Source organism: Mobula birostris, chromosome 1 (assembly GCF_030028105.1).
Source record: "Mobula birostris isolate sMobBir1 chromosome 1, sMobBir1.hap1, whole genome shotgun sequence".
NCBI classification, from domain to species: Eukaryota; Metazoa; Chordata; class Chondrichthyes; order Myliobatiformes; family Myliobatidae; genus Mobula; species Mobula birostris.
This window is the reverse complement of record NC_092370.1, coordinates 210,860,765-210,880,487: the sequence shown is the minus strand read 5'-3', so window position 1 is coordinate 210,880,487 and position 19,723 is coordinate 210,860,765. Positions and strand designations below refer to the sequence as shown.

The 19,723-nt window shown below is 39.4% G+C and overlaps 1 protein-coding gene and 1 long non-coding RNA gene across 3 annotated transcripts in view; one reads left to right on the top strand and one right to left on the bottom strand.

Annotated features, from left to right (window-relative positions):
• Positions 1-19,723, bottom strand: part of dync1h1 (dynein, cytoplasmic 1, heavy chain 1) — a 108,158-nt gene that overhangs the window by 42,479 nt on the left and 45,956 nt on the right. For both annotated transcript variants that reach the window (XM_072270640.1, XM_072270635.1), the window contains exons 32-47: positions 16,218-16,430; positions 15,868-16,106; positions 15,112-15,268; positions 14,449-14,676; positions 13,811-14,041; positions 13,578-13,718; positions 12,723-12,956; positions 12,390-12,596; positions 12,182-12,303; positions 10,283-10,448; positions 9,909-10,072; positions 9,697-9,826; positions 8,073-8,206; positions 1,418-1,532; positions 1,161-1,322; positions 575-789 (exon numbers count right to left, since the gene is read on the bottom strand). In XM_072270640.1, coding sequence (XP_072126741.1) covers positions 575-789; positions 1,161-1,322; positions 1,418-1,532; positions 8,073-8,206; positions 9,697-9,826; positions 9,909-10,072; positions 10,283-10,448; positions 12,182-12,303; positions 12,390-12,596; positions 12,723-12,956; positions 13,578-13,718; positions 13,811-14,041; positions 14,449-14,676; positions 15,112-15,268; positions 15,868-16,106; positions 16,218-16,430 — 2,858 coding nt within the window. The remainder of the gene's footprint in view (positions 1-574; positions 790-1,160; positions 1,323-1,417; positions 1,533-8,072; positions 8,207-9,696; positions 9,827-9,908; positions 10,073-10,282; positions 10,449-12,181; positions 12,304-12,389; positions 12,597-12,722; positions 12,957-13,577; positions 13,719-13,810; positions 14,042-14,448; positions 14,677-15,111; positions 15,269-15,867; positions 16,107-16,217; positions 16,431-19,723) is intronic.
• LOC140204184 (uncharacterized) overlaps positions 1-19,723 on the top strand; it is an 85,851-nt gene that overhangs the window by 56,234 nt on the left and 9,894 nt on the right. The window contains exon 2 of the long non-coding RNA XR_011887552.1: positions 6,786-7,003. This is a non-coding gene — a long non-coding RNA (uncharacterized lncRNA). The remainder of the gene's footprint in view (positions 1-6,785; positions 7,004-19,723) is intronic.

Sequence of the window (19,723 nt, the reverse complement as noted above, 5' to 3'; positions counted from 1 at the left end):
GTCAGTAGGAGTGTTCAGTACTAGGTTATGTTAACATTATTTTATGAGCTCTGGATGATCATATCTTGAGCTAACAGCTCAAATGCTCAAACAGCTAGAATGTGTTGTAGATCTGCATTAGATAGAAGACACAGTAACAGTCTATATAGTTCCATCTGTCGATGAAGTCAGTGCCTCAGACCATCTTTCCGTCCTTCCTCAGAATGCAAGAAATAGGTGGTGGTCATTTGGGTCTTCCTGGCTGCTCTGCTATACACCTAGATCAGAGCTGATTTCTTAAACTCAGCAATGCTTTTCTCCAGTAATGCCATACCTCTAGATTTAAAAGGTGAAATCGGTTTCCTTTGCTATTCCCTTCCCTTTCATATGCTTACGTAGCCTTCCCCAAAATACATCCGAACTATCCATCTCAACCACTTTCTGCAGTAGTGAGTTTGACATTCCAACCATTCTTTATTGAGCCACGTTCAAAATCCCCACTGAATGCCTCCTTCACAGAAAATTTACAAACTGTATACATTAAAAAAAACAGCTGGAATTGATAATTAGATCATACAAATAAAATTGTGTTCACCTGTTGAAAAGAGCTGGAGAGGTTGCAGCTCGATCTTTCAACCCTTCAGATGATGGATTCATAGTAAATACAACATGCAAATTACGGATAACCTGGCCTGTAAACCACTTGTACAGTTCTTCGTGAGTGTCAAGCATTAAACCTTCCTTTTGAGCACCTTCTTTGCATTGAGTCATTAAGGTGGCATATTCATCCCCTTCAAATAGACCAGGCACCTGTTCAACAGGAAATCACAAATTAATGTAATAATATAAATACTTCAGCATAAATTGAAAAATTTTAAATATTTTATGGTTTACCTCATTTTGATTTACTTAGTCCCATGTTGTTTAGATTTTTGTTGAATAAAGCATTAACTCGGGATTAACAAGTTTGAGAGGAGTTATTTGAATCCACAGGTTTAAAATTCATTTTTAAGTGGCCAGATTAAAGTAATATTGACATTTTGTAAAAATTAGTGTTATTATTACACACACACACAATTAATTGTGCTTACGCAACAGTATTACTAATATTTAACATGCTGACAAGTCACTTGTTTACAAAAAAAGTTCATATTTCTAGTTTTAACATTTTATATATTTACCTCTCCATTGGCCAACAACGTATTCATACGTTCCAAGAAGCTGGAATCTAGTACATTGGATTCATCCATAATGAAAGCAATTTTCTCATTTTTACAGCCAGATCGCCGCAACACAGATCTCAGATCTTCATCAAAATCCTCACCAGTATACTTCCTATGAACCTGCACATCAATATTTCGCAAATTGAACATTTAGAATAAAGTTCCTTCTATTTCATAAATTTGTTTGCTAAACAATATAAATTACTACCACCAACCTTAATCTGATAAACGCTAAGACCATTCATCCAGGCAACAAAACGAGACAGTGTTGTTTTTCCTGCACCACTAACTCCTATGAGCAGCAAATGGCCTTGTGGTTGACGGAATATCCTGAAAAATATTAATTACATGAAGGCGATTTTAAAGGTAATTTAGATGAACAACTTTCAAAATCATAAAAATCTAACTTGTGAACACTAGAGGACTTCATGATGTAGATCACCAAATTCCATCTAACAGTTTACTAATAAAGAAAAAAAATCACAAACAGAATCCACTGAACAGGAGTATTAATATAAAATTGGGAATTCTAAAATGGCAGGATTCTTAGGATTATTAAAATACAGAGGAATTTTTGGTTGCATATCCTTACTTCCCTGAGAGTGGCAACAGAAGCAAATAGTATGGCAAATTTGCATTTTTGGTATCTATTTTTATTCTGAATACCTTAAGGTTGTGTGTAATCCATATACATTAACTCACTTTATCGTATCCAAATGGCCCCCCCCTGTGGGGGTTTACCTCCCAGTGGAATGCCAAGGAGAGTGGGTTACTGGCGCTGAGCATAGGTCTATGGTACAGAAGGGAAAGATGAAGAGGGGAGCAGTAGTGATAGGGGTCTCAACAGTCAGAGAAACAGACATGAGATTCTGTAGATGCAAATGGGACACCTGGATGGTATGTTACCTCCCAGGTGCCAGAGTCAGGGACATCTTCGATCGTGTCCACAGCATTATGGACAGGGCGGGAGAGCATATTGGTACCAATGACATAGGAAGAAAAAGCAATGAGGTTCTGAAGAGAGAATTTAGATAACGAGGCAGAAAGCTGAGAAGCAGGACCTCCAGGGTAGTAATTTCTGGATTGCTACCTGTGCCACGTGCTAGTGAGAGTAGAAACAGGATGACCTGGCAGATAAACACGTGGCTGAGAAGCTGGTGCAGGGGAGCAGGGGTTCAGGTTCCTGAATCATTGGGATCTCTTTTGGGGGAGGACCAATATTGCACCTGAATCAGAGGGGGACCAATATTCATGTGGAGAGATTTGTTAGAGCTGTTAGGGAGGGTTTAAACTAATTGGGCAGGAGGATGGGAACCAGGGTGAAGGGACTCAGGATAGGATGGATGGTAAAAAAGCAAAGATAGTGTGCAGTCAGACTGTCAAGGAATGGCCGGCAGATGATAGGACAAAATTGCAGCCAGCAGGGTGTGTATCAATGCATTAGGGATACAGAATCAAAATGAGTAGCAAATACAGTATTCAAAGTGTTATATCTCAATGCACAGAGTACAACAAATAAGGTGGATGATCTTGTTGCACTTCTGCAGATAGTCGGGTATGAAGATGTGTCCAGGATGGTTGTAGTTGAGAGCTGAATGTCCAAGTTTACACATTGTATCGGAGGGATAGGAAGGTAGGCAGAGGGGGGTAGCGTGGCTCTGCTGGTAAAGAATGGCATCAAATCATTAGAAAGATGTGACATAGGATCAGAAGATGTTGAATCCTTGTGGGTCAAGTTAAGAAACTGCAAAGGTAAAATGACCCTGATGGCAGATATATCCAAACAGTAGCTGGGATGTGGACAAGATTACAATGGGAAATAGAAAAGTTGCTTTCAGTAAATGGTGTGATCCCCTTGTACAGCAATAACTTTAAACAAATGTTACCGGTAACTATTGATCAGTTCTGCACACTGGTTTGGAGGAATTTTAGGCCATTCCACCATGCTTCACAGTTGGAATGAGATTTTGGTGTTGGTGTGCAGTGCAGTGCCCTTTCTCTCCAAACATAGCAACATGCATTTCTGCCAAAATGCTCAACTATTCTCTCATCTGCCCACAGAACATTGTCCCAGAGGGGTTGTAGAATACCCAGGTGGTCTTTTGCAAACTAGAGACATGTAGCAATGTTTTTTTATGGACAGCAGTAGTTTCCTCCATGGTGTCATTCCATGAACACTATTCTTGTTCAGTGTTTTTCTTATAGTGGACACATGAACATTGACTTTAGCAAGTTCTAGAGATTTCTGCAGGTTGTTTGCTGTAACCTTTGGGTTCTTTTTCACCTCCTACAGCATTGCACATTACGTCTTTGATATGATCTTTACAGGATGCCCACTCCTAGGGACAGTAGCAACAGTAATGAGTTTCCATCATTTCTACACAATTTTTCCTACTGTGGACTGATGAACGCTCAAGCCTTTGGAAATCTTTTTGGAACCTTTTCCAGCATCACGCGTCTCCACAATGCTTCTTCTAAGGTTCTCTGAAAATTGTTTTGATAGAGGCATGGTGTACATAAATAGATCTTTCTTGAGAAGAGTAGACTCCGTCAGTAACCTGACTTTGTGCCTTTGCACCTCCACAACCCATGCCTCCAATCTCACTTCATTGATTGGAGCACCCAACTCTAAATAGCTTTTGTAGAAGGCATTACCCCAGAAGTTCACATACATTTCCCAACAAATACATGTAATATTGAATAATTTTTCTCAATAAATAAATGAAGAAGTATTGTTTTTTTTGTTATTTAATTGGATTCTCTTCATCTAGTTTTAGGACTTGCATGAAGATCTGATCACAGTTTAGGTCGTATTTATGCAGAAATACAGAGAAAATTCTACAGGATTCACAAACTTTGTAGCACCACTGTACTAGCATGGTTAGAGCATTGGCTGATTGGTAGAAGGCAATGGGTGGGAATAAAACAAATCTGTTAGAATTCTTCAAGGAAGTAACAAGCAGGGTGGACAAAGGAGAGCCAGTCAATGTTATTTACTTAGATTTTCAGAAGGCACTTGATAAGGTGCCTCACATGAGGCTGTTTAACAAGATAAAATCCTATGGTGTTACAGGAAAGATACTGGCATGGATAGCAGAATGGCTGACAGGGGCTGAAATAAAGGGGGCCTTTTCTGGTTGGCTGCCAGTGACTAGTGGTGTTCCTCAGGAGTCAGTACTTTTCACAGTTTGTCAATGATTTGGATAGTGGAATTGATCCCTTTGTGGCAAAGGTTGCAGATGATATGAAGCTAGGTGGAGGGGTAGGTAGTGTTGAGGAAGCAATGTAACTGCAGCAGGATTTAGGCACAAATTGGAAGAACGGGCAAAAAAGTGGCAGATGGAATACAGTGTTGGGAAATGAAGGATAATACATTTTTGGTAAAAGGAACAGTAGTGCAGACTATCTAAATGAGGAGAAAATTCCAATATCAGAGATGCAAAAGGGACTGAGTTCTCCAGCAAGACTCCCAGAAGGTTAATTCACAGGTTCAGTGTGTGGTAAAAAAAATAGGCAAATGCAATGTTGGCATTTATTTCAAGGGGAATAGAATATAAGAAACAAGAAGATAATGCTGAAGCTTTATAAGACACCAGTCATGGCACACTTGGAGTACTGTCAATAGTTTTAGGCACCTTATCCCAGAAAGGATGTATGGTCATTGGAGTGTCCAGAGAAGGTTCACAAGGATAATTCTGGAAATGAAGGGGTTAATGTATGAGGAGTGTTTGGCAGCTTTGGGCCTGTACTCACTGGAACTTAGAAGAATGTGCAGCGGGTATCTCACTGAAACTTACTAAACGTTGAAAGGACTATATAAGGCAGATGTGGAGAGGAGTTTCCTCTGGTGGGGGTATCCAGAACTAGAGGGCAAGGTCTCAAAATTGAGGAGCGACCTTAAGTGTGGTGAATCTGTGGAATTCTTTGCCAAGCTGCAGTGGAGGCCAGGTCCTTGGGTATACTCAAACTGGAAGTTGATAGAGTCCTGATTGGTCGGGGCATCAAGGGATATGGTGAGAGGGCAGTGTATGGGGTTAACTGGGATTCGGGATGACCTGGAGCAGACTGGTTGGGCTGAATGGCCTAACTCTGCTCTTATGTCTCATGATCCTTTTCTGGTTGGCTGTCAGTGTTCCGTAAGGTCGGTGTTAGGACCACTTCTTTTTATACTGTATATCAGTGATTTAGATGATGGAATAGATGGCTTTGTTGTCAAGTTTGCAGATGATGCAACGATTGGTGGAGGGGCGGGTAGTGTTGAGGAAACAAGGAGGTCGCAGAAGGACTTAGACAGATTAGGAGAATGGGCAAGAAAGTGGCAAATGAAACACTACGTGGGAAAATTCATTGTCATGCACTTTGGTAGTAGAAATAAATGTGTAGACTATTTTCTAAACAGGGAGGAAATCCAAAAATCTGAGATGGAAAGGGACTTGGGAATCCTTGTACAGAACACCCTGAAGATTAGCTTGCAGGTTGAGTTGGTGGTGAGTAAGGCAAATGCAATGTTAGCGTTCACTTCAAGAGATCTAGAATACAAGAGCAAGAATGTGATGCTGAGGCTTTATAAGGCACTGGTTTTGGACTCCTCATCAAAGAAAGGATGTGCTGGTATTGGAGAGGGTTCAGAAGAGGTTCACAAGGATGATTCCGGGAATGAAAGGGCAATCATATGAGGAACGTTTGATGGCTCTTGGCCTGTACTTGCTGGAATTAAGAAGAATGGGGGTGGGGGGGGGGGTGAGGAGGGAAATCTCAATGAAACCTTTTGAATGTTGAAAGGCCTGCACAGAATAGATGTGGAAAGGATGTTTGACATGTGGGGGAGTCTAGGGCAAGAGGACAAAGCCTCAGGATACAGGGGTGTGCATTTAAAACAACGATGCAGAGAAATTTCTTTTAGCCAGAGGGAGGTGAATTTGAGGAATTTGTCACCACAGGCAGTTGTGGAGCCAATTGTTGGATGTATTCAAGGCAGAGATTGATAAACTCTTCATTGGCCATGGCATCAAAAGTTACGGGGAGAAGGCTGGGGAGTGGGGCCGAGGAGGGGAAGAAAAAGGATCAGCCTTGATTGAATGGTGGAACAGTACAATGTGCCAAATGACCTAATTCTGCTCCTGTGTCTTACGGTCTTAAGTAATTTATTTACAATTAAACAAAAATCAATTTTAATACCGACTCACAGAACCATCCCAGCCAACCTTCTTCTTAGGCAATCTCTTTGGGATTGAAGATCACTTGCTTCCATTCTATTTTTGTGAGTTCTGAGCTGACATGTAGTCAATATGGGAACTGCAAGATCTCCCACAGATGGAATGGGAGGTGTTCAAGATGACAGGTGCACTTGGACTGTTTAGTAATGCTGACCCTAATTTGGAAAGCCACTAAATCAAGCCAATCTGATGCTGAGTTTCCCACAATTTCACATCAATTTGTCCTATTCACTTTTGAAACAGCTTTCTTCTTGTTTTTACTATGTCAGGGCCTCTGATTTACTTCATTAAATCATTTTCCATTCCTTTTATGACTTTATACTTAAGTGCCTATACCAATTGACTTGTGGGTGCTTTTCCATTTCAGCTTCAAACATCTGTGCACCCACTGATCCACCAATGGATACACTTTCAGCTGGTTCAGCCCCCCAGCTCTGCAACCTTCTCAAACATCACCAGCTCTCTGAGACATTCATTAAGAAACCTGCTACTGATACAAATAGTAGGAGTATTGTGAGACTGGTTCCACTCCCACTTCAAGGGTTCAGAAGACACAAGACTTCATCTCTTGCAGCAACAACAAAGGTACAAATTTTGAAGTGTGACACTTGTGCAAGTTGAAGAGCTGGATTGGTGAATTGTTCATGAATTTCTTTTCTGACAGATCTGTTTCTGAATTCTCAGTAAAGGTGAGAACTTCTGGTGCTTTTAATAAGCAGTAAATACACTTTGACTACTTAAGGTGCAAAATAGTACAGAATGAATGAGATAATAATAAAAATATAGAAAAAAGAACTGTATACAATAATTGAGTAGTTGATAAGTAAATCAAGGATGCCAGGACAGGTGGCATGTCACACCTACAGTATTGTTTGCCATTCTCCAGATTTCCATGTGCTTTTTTTAATGAGTTCAGTAAACTTGAACGTAGCAGTTGTTCAGGTGGAGGTGAGAATTAATAAAAGCAATAGGTCTGGTGTGGGAGTGTATATGGACCCCTAACAGTAACTGCACGCTATGACAGAACATAAGAGCAACAATAAGGGCCATGAAAGCAAAACTTGCTAAGATGAATTGGCCAGTTAAGTTAATGCTTCTGTTAGTTGAGATGTAAAAGCAAACACTTAAGGGATGGTTCAGATTCATGCTTTATCATTCCCTTAAAAAAGGAGACTGATACTGAATACCTTCATGTGTATAGATTGCAATATATCTTGAGTACTTCCCGAGTTTTCTGCTTTCAATTCAGATATTTACCATCAACAGTGTTTCACATATGAAACAGAGGTTTCTTGTGAGATTTAGGTTCATAGGATTTCCCTTGCATTGTCTTGTATATCAATTGCGGTTTAAACTTACTAATATGGCCTTTCATTTCTAGCCAGTTAACTACTAGACAGTCTTTCCACCCACCACCCAAAAAAGTACATTCCTTTCTTTAATTGACTAGTTTATTCACAGACCAAATGTTAATAGATGCAGATGTAAATGGAATAATCCAAATAATTTTAATTCGCTTTTCTAGTGATTCTGAGTTATATCTATTGCTTCAAAATTTGAACTTTGCACTTTCACAAACACAAAGTTTTAATATACACACATTACTATCACATCAAGTTTACTAATCATTGAATTGACTAGTGTGATTTCATACCTGTCAATTCTCAGCACATGATCCAAAACTTCATTAAAAAGTACCAAGGGGACATCCAACTCTTCCTCATAGAAAACTTTGAGCCTGGCTTTGACATAATCTCTCAGTTCTTCTTGATCCACTGGTATATAATCCTAAAAAAAGTATGCAGTATTTTAAGAAATGGACTGATCAACAAACAATTCTACAAAGTGAATAAGGAGGAATCAATTGATCCTACAAACCACTACGAAAGAGAGGAATGCCTTACTGATAGTGAAGACTTAAATAAAAGGGGCAAAGTCCTCTTACCCAAATAATGAGAAATGCTAAAACCAGTAAAAGGAAAAGGGAAGAACACTGGATCATCATTGAGGTTAGGAAAAGAAAGAAAATATACAGCTGTACAAAATGGCAGAAATTAATGCCAGAAGAATTAATAAAGTTGGAAACTTTTATGAAACGAAGTTAAATAAGTAAGTGAAATCTGGTCAAACAAGGAAAATGGAACAAAGTATACCTCAGAAAAGGGGCAGTAAGAAAGCATTGTTTTGCTCTCAAAGAAGTTGCATCCTGCTGGGGAAAAGGAACTGGGATTTGACAACAATCTTAAATCAATTGATTTGGAATCTAGAGAAAGAAATCAGTAACAACTGGTATAAAATGTTAGGTGCTTTTTAATTCATTTTTCAGTGTGTAGATTTTACTACAGTGGGTCCTGCTTCCAAACACCTGATCCTTCCCTGGTGGTTTGATTTTGTGGATTACACAGGTGCTCTCAAAATAGCTCAGAAAAGAAACGTCAATGAATTTTGGGGATGTCAGAGTGCGCGGTAATAGATGAAATCAATAATCAGTATAATGAATATAGTGTCAATTAAATGGGCTTCCTTGACCTGGGAGGTGTTGAGCATTCATCCAGGCAAATGGGAAGAATTCCATCACGCTCATGTTTATGTCTTGTACATGGCAGAAAGACTTTGGGATATCAGGTGACCAGGTGATATTCACTGCAGGAAACCCAGTCCCTCACCTTTTCTTTCAGAGTATTAGGTGGATAGTCCTTTTCACTTCATGGTCAAAGGCCATTCCCCCAGATCTAGGATTTTAAGGGCTCACTGATGAACATCATTGAACAGCACAGTGGTAAGGCTCTCTACTGGGAGCAAGTCATTGTTGGTATGTGACACAAATATTACTGCTATCACTTAAAAACATAAAATTTTAATTTTAATTTTCAAGTACAAGGTAAAAACTATATTTGTGTCAATTCGTACCCATGTTGCAGCTTCAGGAAAATTTTACATCAAAGTTTTAAATGATTTTTCTTTTCCCAAAAAGGAGATTAGTAAATAGGGTTCTCTTACTCCAGCAATACAGTAAGAAATCTGATGGGCGTCTGAGGATCTCATGGGTGTTTTAGAAGATTGATTTGATTACTTGTAAAAAATTCAAACCTGCAGATAACTTAAATAAGATGGATGTAGTGGGAGGAGGGTGAAGAGGAGTGAGGAAAGGTAAACATAAACACAAATAAAATCTAAAACCATAATATGAAGGAAGTCAAACTAAAGAATTGTTTAACAAGTACAGCATCATCACCAACTGGTAATTACTTAAAAACGTTTATGACTCAATTTCTTACCTTTGACAGCCAGTTACTATACAAAATAGGTCTAGTCAAAGCTTTTTCTTTGTCAACATTAGGGAAATGCTTGAGAGCCACCACGTCAATGTTCTCATCTGTCCAATGTCTTTCCTCATCCTCCACAAGTCTTAAAGTAAAAATAATGCAACATGAATGTCACATTCATACATATTAGCATAAAAATAGTGATTTTCATCAAAGACACAAACCTGTCTTGGAACAACCGCAAAGCCTCATGAGCCCAGATTCTAATCAAGCCCTCAACTGCAAGTGTTTCCAGTGGTCTCAAAGCCTCAAAGATTCCTCTGACCCAACGTGTCATTTCTCGAGGGGAGTAAATATAATGTGGCTGTATGTCATGAGTGAAACGCTCCTGAGAAATAATGAATAAACAGGGTATAACTTTTAAAAACCAGACCAATAAAAAAAAACAATTAGATTTAACTGTAAAAGGTTATCAACTTGTGACATTTGCTTAAACCAGATAGGGACCAGTATCTCTATTTTAATACTTGTATTTTCAATTTGAAAAAGTACATTTTTCTAGGGATACAATACTGCCTATCACACAACAGAAATCTACCTGTGACATGATGTAGAATTCCACCATAGCTGCAGTTAGGGGATCTGCATATGTCCTCAACGATGGAATGAGTCTTAGCATAGCCCGGTTAAATGTTCCATAAATCTGAGTAAGAGAAGCTGGTCCTGGATAATCCACATACACAACGGGTACATGGCGCAGGAACCTACAAAATAGATGTTTTTCCAATTGTCATATCTGCTTCATCAATGAAAACCTATCAGTTTCCAATACATCAAAGAATCAGGTAATAATTCACAATATATGAAGCAAGTGGTAAACAAGTAAATGGTTATTAGCTGCCTGAATTGAAGATTCAGCTAATTAATAAGCTTCAAGACTTTGGCTTCAATAACTCCTTGTGAAGTTGGATCCTCGATTTCCTCACTTGGAGATCCTTGTCAGCTCGGACTGGCAAAAACATCTCCTCCTCAAACTCCATCAGCACAGCTGCACCACAAGGCTGTGTGCTTAGCCCCTCGTTCTACTCACTTTATACTTATGACTGTGAGGCTTAGCACAGCTCCAATGCCAACACCACCATCGTTTCTGCCCAAACCAAAGGTGGTGACAAATCAGCACTTAGGAGGGAGATTGAAGATCTGGCTGAGTGATGTTTCAACTTCTCATTCAATGTCAGCAAGATCAAGGAGGTGATTAATAGGATTAACAGAAGATTTAGGAGGAGGAAACTGAAGGTCCATGAGTCAGTCCTCATTGGCAGATCAAAGGTGGAGAAGGCCAGCAATTTCAAGTTCCTTGGTATTATCATTTCAGAGATCTGTCCTGGACCCAGCACTAAGTGACATTATAAAGAAAACACCGCAGCGCCTCTACTTTCTTTCTTTTTTTTGGCATGTGCCTGCATGCGTGCGAGTCAGTGCGTGATGATGTCTTTTTCATGGCTTTTACGGGGGGGGGGGGGAAGGAGGAGGGAGGGAAGGAGGGAGGGAGGGGGAGAGAGAGTGAGAGAGAGACAGACAGGCACACACGCACATAGACAGAGACTGACTGACTGTGTGGTGCCCCACTCCTCACAGAGACATTTTTGCAGTATTTTTCCCTTTATTTTACGAGGTCCAGTTGCGATCTCGACACTCAACCCGGCATGGATGAAAAGTGTACTCGGGAGCAGACCCAATTGGTTTTGAACCCGGGACCTCTGCTCCCGGGTCCAGCGCCGATGTCATTGCGTCACCAGCTGGCCCATGCGTGCCACTACTTCCTTACAAGTTCGCAAAGATTCAGCAAGACAACTAAAAGTTCGACAAACATCTATAGATGCGTGGTGGAGAATATATTAACCGGTTGCATCATGGCCCAGAATGGCAGCACCAGTACCCTTGAACAAAAAAAAAATCTACAAAATATAACGGATACGGTCCAGTTCATCATCGGTAAAGCCCTCTTCACTACCAAGCACATCTACATGGAGTGCTGTCACAGGAAAGCAGCATCCATCATCAAGGGCCCCCATCACCCAGGCTATGCTCTTTTCTTGCTGCAGTCATCAGGAAGTTGATAGAGGAGCTTTAGGACCCACATCAGGAAAACAGTTATTACACTGCAACCATCAGGGCTCTTCAACCAGAGGGGATAACTTTACTTGCCTCATCACTGAACTGTTCCCACAGCCTATGGACTCAAATTTTAAGGACTCTCCATTTCATGTTCTCAATATTTATTGCTTATTTATTATTACCATTATTTCCTTTTTCTTTTGTATTTGCACATTGGTTGTTTGTCTGTTCTGGTGGGTGTGGACTTTCATTTGATTCTATTGTGTTTCTTGGATTCACTGTGTATGCCCACAAGAAAACAAATCTCAGAGTTGTACATGGTGACAAATATGTACTTTGAATGCCAATATGTAAAACAACAGAATTATTAAAATATTACCTGTGTGAAAGTGGTTTCCTTCCTGGATCAGTAGATGGGTTGCATGCTCCAACAAATTGGATTCTTTCCAACTTAACCCAGGTCTGGTCTGATGTACGGAAGAAACCACCATGTTCCACCATCTGGAGTAAAGATAAGCCACCATGACTACAGTTCAACAATGAGTTTCCTCCTTTAACTCAGCAATGTGACAACTCCTTTTACAAACCTGTCTAATGAAGGATATGACCCTCTGTGTGCCATATTTGTCCATGTCTGGAAGATTGATTTCATCACAGAATAGCACAAGCCACTTGCCAAGTTGCACAGGTGCTAAAACAACTCCATTTGGTGTTCGACGGTACTCACAGTAGTGATCGAATGTTTTCAGAACCAACTCAGGTGTAGTTGCACTGGAGAAGTTCAGTCCCACAACCTATTAACAAAATAGCAAACAGCATAACTTTAATGTATTTCAATCTTATCAGAAACTGGGGAGAAATAAAAACAACTAACATTGGAGCGGCTCAAGCTACAAAGAAAATTTAGAAGAGTTTCATACCTCCATATCTGGTAGAGCTCTTAGTGCACTGAATAGGGTCATGGTCTTGCCAGAACCTGGCGGTCCACATAGGACTAATGGTTTATGCTCAGCAAGCCAGGTGTACAGAAGTGCCTCATGACGGACTGTATCCAAGGTTGGTACAACAACATCTGGAGCAGCAACTTTATGAGTCTCAACTTCAATCTGTGGAACCTTTGATTGCCAAGGAACCCATTCTCCAGTAATTGAAACCTAAATATTGAACGATTTTGCAACAAACATTTTCATTCTGAATCTGGTTGAAGTAAATAAATCTGCTTTTAAAAATATATATATTAAGTAAAATCGAAGGTCTGACAAGTTTGTTCAAAATTTGAAATTATTGTGGAGAGGATAAATAATTAACAGTGGAAGGATGACGAACCAGAATATTTTTTTTACAAGAAATCACCAAAGAAACAGGGATGGCATGATGCATTTTAATATATTTCACAAGTCATGGTCTGAAATAATAGTAGCATCAGATTCCATACTGTCTTTGAAAATGAAAATTGGATAGCTATATGAAAAACTATGATGGAGAAAAGCAGTAAGAGCACTGCAAAAAACATGATGGAACAACAATCCCCTTCAGTGCCATGCATTCTATGATCAATAATTTGTTTTGATAGGTTAACCCCTTAAAATAGGCCAATAACTCTAGTATATTCAAAATGTTACATATTATCAGTCAATAAAATCATCCTAAATTTTAATTTTGTCAGTTGCTTGGGAATGTATTACAATCAACAACTTTTGTATTCTAAACAAATTTTAGAATATAAACTATTGAAAAGACAAAGAAATCTAGAATTAGTATCACAAATTTCCTACCTCAAAGTCAATGATCGGCATGTTTGGTGTGCTTGGAAGTGGGATGGTTGTAATTCGTCTGAGATATTCACCAAGTTCTGCTCTCATCTTCAAACGTGCATCACCCGAAAGTGACCAAAGAATCGCATAAATTAGATATTTCTAGTCAAAGAAAAGCAAAGAAATATAAAGTTACATGGATGAGCTAATCATGTCAAGGACATAATGAACAAATTGTAAAACTGCCATCGCACCTGGATGTAGCGTTCCAACTGGTCACTCTGCATTGGAAAGTCCGGATGGTTTGCATTATATAATGCAATATTTCGACAAGCTTGATGCAGCATTGAGAAAAGGGAACCAAGGCATCGTAATCGGGTAAAATCCATAATGTGTTCCATTTTAGCAGCATGCTCTACAGCTTTTATTATTAGACCATTTGAAGTGAAGTATGGCTGCAGAACTGTTGCCACATCTCTTTGTATCTGTTTTAAAAAAATACAGTACTGTGTGAAGCTCCTGCACAAGGTTATTAAATCAGATATTTGATAAACGTTCTAGAAAAGATATTGGGCAGAAAGGGAAAGGAATATTTACTGATATTCCAGCTAAGAATCATACTTAAAATTATTAATAAGAAAGATCCTATTGGAGAACTCTAAAGGAATCCACATTTTAAAAAAATTAGAAAATACTTTTCAAGAGATGTTCTTGTGGGAAAACTAACATTCTTGTTGTTTAGTAAGGAGAGCTATATCACCAGTTTTCTCTTCAATGCTTTAATACAACCTAAATATTTTTCTTGTTATTTAAATAATCTGATTCTTTTTAATGCTCAGATAAGTTCAGCGTACAGATTTTCTTTTGCACAGAAAATTCGGTAAATCTGTACCTGAAGCATTGGGGAAGCTGTTTCTTGCTCTTCCTCATCTTTACTCTTGCGTCTTCGCTGAGCCTCATCCTCTCCCTCGTCCAGTGGAATGCTACGCAGTCTGGCCAAGAAGTTATTGAAGATCATATCTGTGCTGAGTACATCTTCACTAAACCATACCATTCCGCATCTGGATACAGTGGCTAGTGTAGCATATTTCAAGTCTTGGACCTCAAACATAATCCGTACCTATAGAAAGGAAAACATTTTAAAAAAAGTATCTAAACACAAGAGTTTCTGCAAATGCTGGAAATATAATGCAACATACACAAAAATGTCAGGATTCAAATGGGGTTAGGATAAAAATAGTTGGTCACTGGGAAGTTTCATTTATGGTAGATGGAACACAGATGCTCAACAAAGCAGTCCCACAGTTTACATTGGGTCTCACCAATGTGGAGGAAGCCACATCAGGAATAATTGGGAGTTCTGGATACAACAGACAACCCCAAAAAGATTCACAGGTGAAGCGTTGCCTCACCTGGAAGGACTGTTTAGGGCCCTGAATAGAGATGAGCAAGAAAGTGAATGGACAGGTCTAGTTAAAATATCTAAGAGGTATTTAAGGTATGTACATTTTTGGCAAGCACAAGTTCTGTATAAATTGTTCATAAATTTTCTTACATTTGGTGGAAGACTGAGACGTTCTCCATTGGGCAGGGTAAGCAATTTGTTGTCATCCAAAACTGAATTTAAGTTTTCTACCCACTCTGGATCCACATCACCATCAAAGATAATCCACTGACGTTTCTGCAGCTCACCTCGTACGTTGTCAATGATCCTGAAAGACAGAACATTTCACGTTCATGCAAATGATGCTCAACTAGTTTTAATTTCAGTAGTGTTTATAATTCAGTTAAAAAAAATCAATAAAAAATTATGAGTTACTATAGACACTTATCTAAATTTACTTGAGTAGCAATTAAACCATACAAACTAAGAATTAGAGCTGTTCCCAACCCAAGCGCAAATGGAATAAAAGAACCTTGCCGGGACTGAATATACAAAACTTTGTGATTTAATAATGAACTTCTATAAATAATGGCCTAGCCTAAACACTAATCACTACAGTTCAGCAACATTATGACTACTTTGATCGCTTTGAACTAAGATGGACTTATTGTCATAATTCTTGTAAAAATTGTTCATTTTCCTTGTGAATACTACTAATATGATGCAATGTGCCTGTGATGTTGCTGCAAGTCTTTCATTGCACCTGTGCATACATATGCAATAAACTCAATTTTTTGACTTTGACTCTTGTGCCAAGTACAAGGGGAAACCAGAACTTAAAATCGAACCAGGGAGCAAAATATTTTCGTGGAAGGAGTAAAATTAGCAAAAACACAAATGTGCAATATTTCTAGATATCCAACTTACTTTCTAAGAACATGCGTGAACAATCCATCAGTCCATTCTCTGGTATTAGGGTCTAATGTTCCATATAAATGGTCCTTACTAGTTGCTTTTGGATCAATTATGTGAGCAACACCTTCTATGCCCTCAAGTCGTTCAAGGGCTTTTAGTAAAACACGCCATGCCATACTTTTTCCACTGCCTGATGGCCCAACCATCATCAAACCATGATTTATCTGAGAGATTTGATATAGTTGCAGAACCTAAAACAGAACATGTATGTTAAACTAAAATTAATTGTACACACCAAAATAAAGTTCAATTTTGATAAAAGCATTCCTATTGGAGCTATAAAGAATGAAAATCAAACTTACCTTTTCCACCCACATTCCACCAACATCTTCACCATCACCGTAAGTGAGGTACATTTCCTGACAAACCTTCTTCAGTTCCTCACGTAGTTTAGTCATTGCTCCACGATGGTATGCTATCCCAGGGAACACATCAGACAAAAGACTGAAAAGCAGTGGAATGTCTTCTGCAACCAGTTTGGGGACCATCGTCTCACAAACACTCTGGATCAGAATCTGTTGGTGGATTAAAATATTCATAATATGACATCTCAATGACATGCCTCATCTGTTAGTAAACTTTAAAAATGCTCAATCAAGGAGAGATCAGATCTTTTTTAAAGTAATGAGATTACTTACTTTTACCAGTACCACCAAACTTATGCATTTTATCCCCTAGAACTAGGAAAAAGATATTGGGAATATCAACCACTACAAGTGCTGCATCTTTCCCATACCACTGCTGCTCCCCAAATTGTCTATCATCCAGTGTGAAGAAATCCCTATCCCTGTACCTTAAGTATCATTAGGGATATACTATATCTTGACTTTGCATTCAATAACACTACAGTAGTTTAAAGCAGCAGCTCATCAACACCTAATAAGCAACCAATGGGTAATAAACATGACGTTCTAATGCAATTAGAATTGACATAAACATTCTGCAGTGTCACTAAGGACAAATAACAAGATTTCAAGCAATATTAGCTCATACGGGAGAATAAGGTGGTGATAAATAGGAGCTACAAGGAGGTAGTCACCCGTAAGTTGTAGAAGGCAGGTACCTGGGTGACTGCCAAGAAAGGAATAGTCTGCCAGTGCAGAGTTCGTCCGTGTCTGTTCCTCTACAAGTATACCGTTTTGGATACTGCTGGAGGAAATGACCTACCGGTGAAATCTGCAACGACCAGGTCTCTGGCGCTGAGTAGGCTCTGTGGTTCAGAAGGGAAAGGGGAGCAGTGCAGCATTGTTAGTGGAACAGACAGGAGACTCTGTGACCATGAAAAAGACACCCGGATAGTACTGTGCCAGGGTCAGGGATAAATTGGATCAGGTCCACAGCATTCTAAAGGGGGAGGGTGAGCATCCAGACGTTGTGGTACACACTGGTACCAACAACATAGGTAGGGAATGGAAAAAGGTCTTGAGGAGTTAACTAGAAAGCTGAAAAACAAGACCCCCAGATCTCTAGATTGCTGGCTGTGCCGCACACCAGTGAGGGTAATAGGATGGTTTGGCAGATGAATGTGTGACCGAGGAATTGGTGCAGATGTTAGGGTTTCAGATTTCTGGATGATTGGGATCTCTTCTGGAGAACATCTGACCCTACAAGGACAGGTTCCGCCTGAACCTGAGGGGGACCAATATTCTGGCAGGCAGGTTTGCTAGAGCTGTTGGGAGGGTTTAAACTAATTTGGCAGGAGGATGGGAAGTGGAATGATACAGGGCTGAGGATGGGGCAGTTGGTATACCACTAGATGCAGCGTGTAGTGAGACTGTGAGGAAGGACAGGCAGATGATTGGGCAAAATTGCAATCAAAAGAATGAGTTGAAGGGGTAAATTTGAAAAGGGCAATGAATAGAGAACTGTAGGTGTTATATTTGAATGTAAGAGTACATGGAATAAGGTAGATTATCTTGTAGTGCAATTAAAGATTGGCAGGTATGATTCTGTGGGCATCACTGAGTCATGGCTGAAAGATCACAACTGGGAACTTAACATCCAAGAATACACCTTGTATCGACAGGATAGGCAGGTAGGCTGAGGGAGTGGGGTAGCTCTGTTGATAAAAAAAAATAATTGAAATTAAATCCTTAAAGAGGTGACACAGAATCAGAAGATGTAAAATATTGAGGGTAGAGTTAAGAAACTGCAAGGGTAAAAAGACCCTGATGGGAATTGTATACAGGCCTCGAAATAGTAGTCAGATATAGGATATAAATTCCAGCGGGAGATAGAAAAGGTATGTAAAAAGGTCAATGTTATGATAGTAACGGGGAATTTCAAGATGCAGGTTGATTGGAAAAATCAGGTTAGTGTTTCAATCCCAAATGAGGGAATTTGTAGAATCCCTATGAGATGACTTTTTAAGAGCAGCTCGCAGTTCAGCCCACCAGGGGAAAGGCAACTCTCAACTGGGTGTTGTGTAATGAACCAGATTTGATTAAGTTTAAGGCAGGGGAAAGGCAATTCTCAACTGGGTATTGTGTAATGAACCAGATTTGATTAAGTTTAAGGTAAAGGAACCCTGAGAAGGTAGTGATCCTAATAACGATAGAATTCACCTTGTGATTTGAGAGGGTATATGTAGAGTCAGATGTATCATGTATTACAGTGGAGGAAAGGAATTACAGAGGCATGAGCTGCCCAAAGTTGACTGGAAGAGAACATTAGCAGGGATGATGGTAGAACAACAATGGTCAAAGCTTCTGGGGGCAATTTGGAAGGCATAGGATAAATACATCCCAAAGATGAAGAAGTATTCTAAAGAGAGGATGAGGCGACCATTGCTGACGAGGCAAGTCAAAGACAGCATAAAAGCAAAAGAGAGGGCATATAAAATTAGTGGGAAGTTAGGGGAGTGGAAAGCTTTTAAAGATCAACAGAAGGCAACTGAAAAACCATAAGGAGAAAAAAGGTGAAATATGAAGGTACACTAGCTAACATAAAATAGGATACCAGAAGTTTTTCAAATATATCAAGAGTAAAAGAGGGGTGAGAGTGGATATCCGACCATTGGACAATGAGGCTGGAGAGGTAGTAACAGGGGACAAATAAATGGCTTATAAACTTAATACTTTGTGTCAGATTTCACTATGGAAGACATGAGCAGTATGCCAGAAATTCAAAAGTGTCAGGGAGCACAAGTGAGTGCTGTTGCTATTAGTAAGGAGAGGGTGCTTTGGAATATGAAACGTCTGAAGGTAGATAAAGTCACTTGGACCAGATGGACAACACCCAGGGTTCTGAAAAAGGTAGCTGAGGAGGTTGTGGAGGCACTAGTAATGATCAAGAATCACTAGATTCTGGAATATTTCCAGAGACTGGAAAATTGCAAATGTCTCTCTACTCTTGAAGGAGGCAGAAGAAAGGAAATTGTATGTCAGTTAGCCTGACTTCAGAAGTTGGAAATATATTGGAGTCCATTATTAAGGATGAGGTTTCAGGGTACTTGGAAGCACATAAAATAGGCTAAAGTCAGCATGATTTCCTTAAGGGAAAAAGTTAGCTCAGAAATCTGTTGGAATTATTTAAGAAAAGGCAAGATAGAGAAAGGAGAATCACTTGTATACTTGGATTCTCAGAAGACCTTTGAAAAGATACCACATATGAGACTGTCCATGGTCTCTGATACTGGATAGAAGATTGGCTGACTCAGAGAAGGCAGACTTTTCTAGTTGGCTGCCATTGACTAGTGGTGCTCTGCAGAGGTTGGTGTTAGGAACACACTTTCATATTATCTGTCAATGACTTGGATAACAGAATTGATAACTTTGTGGCAACGCTTGTGGACAATATGAAGGTAGAT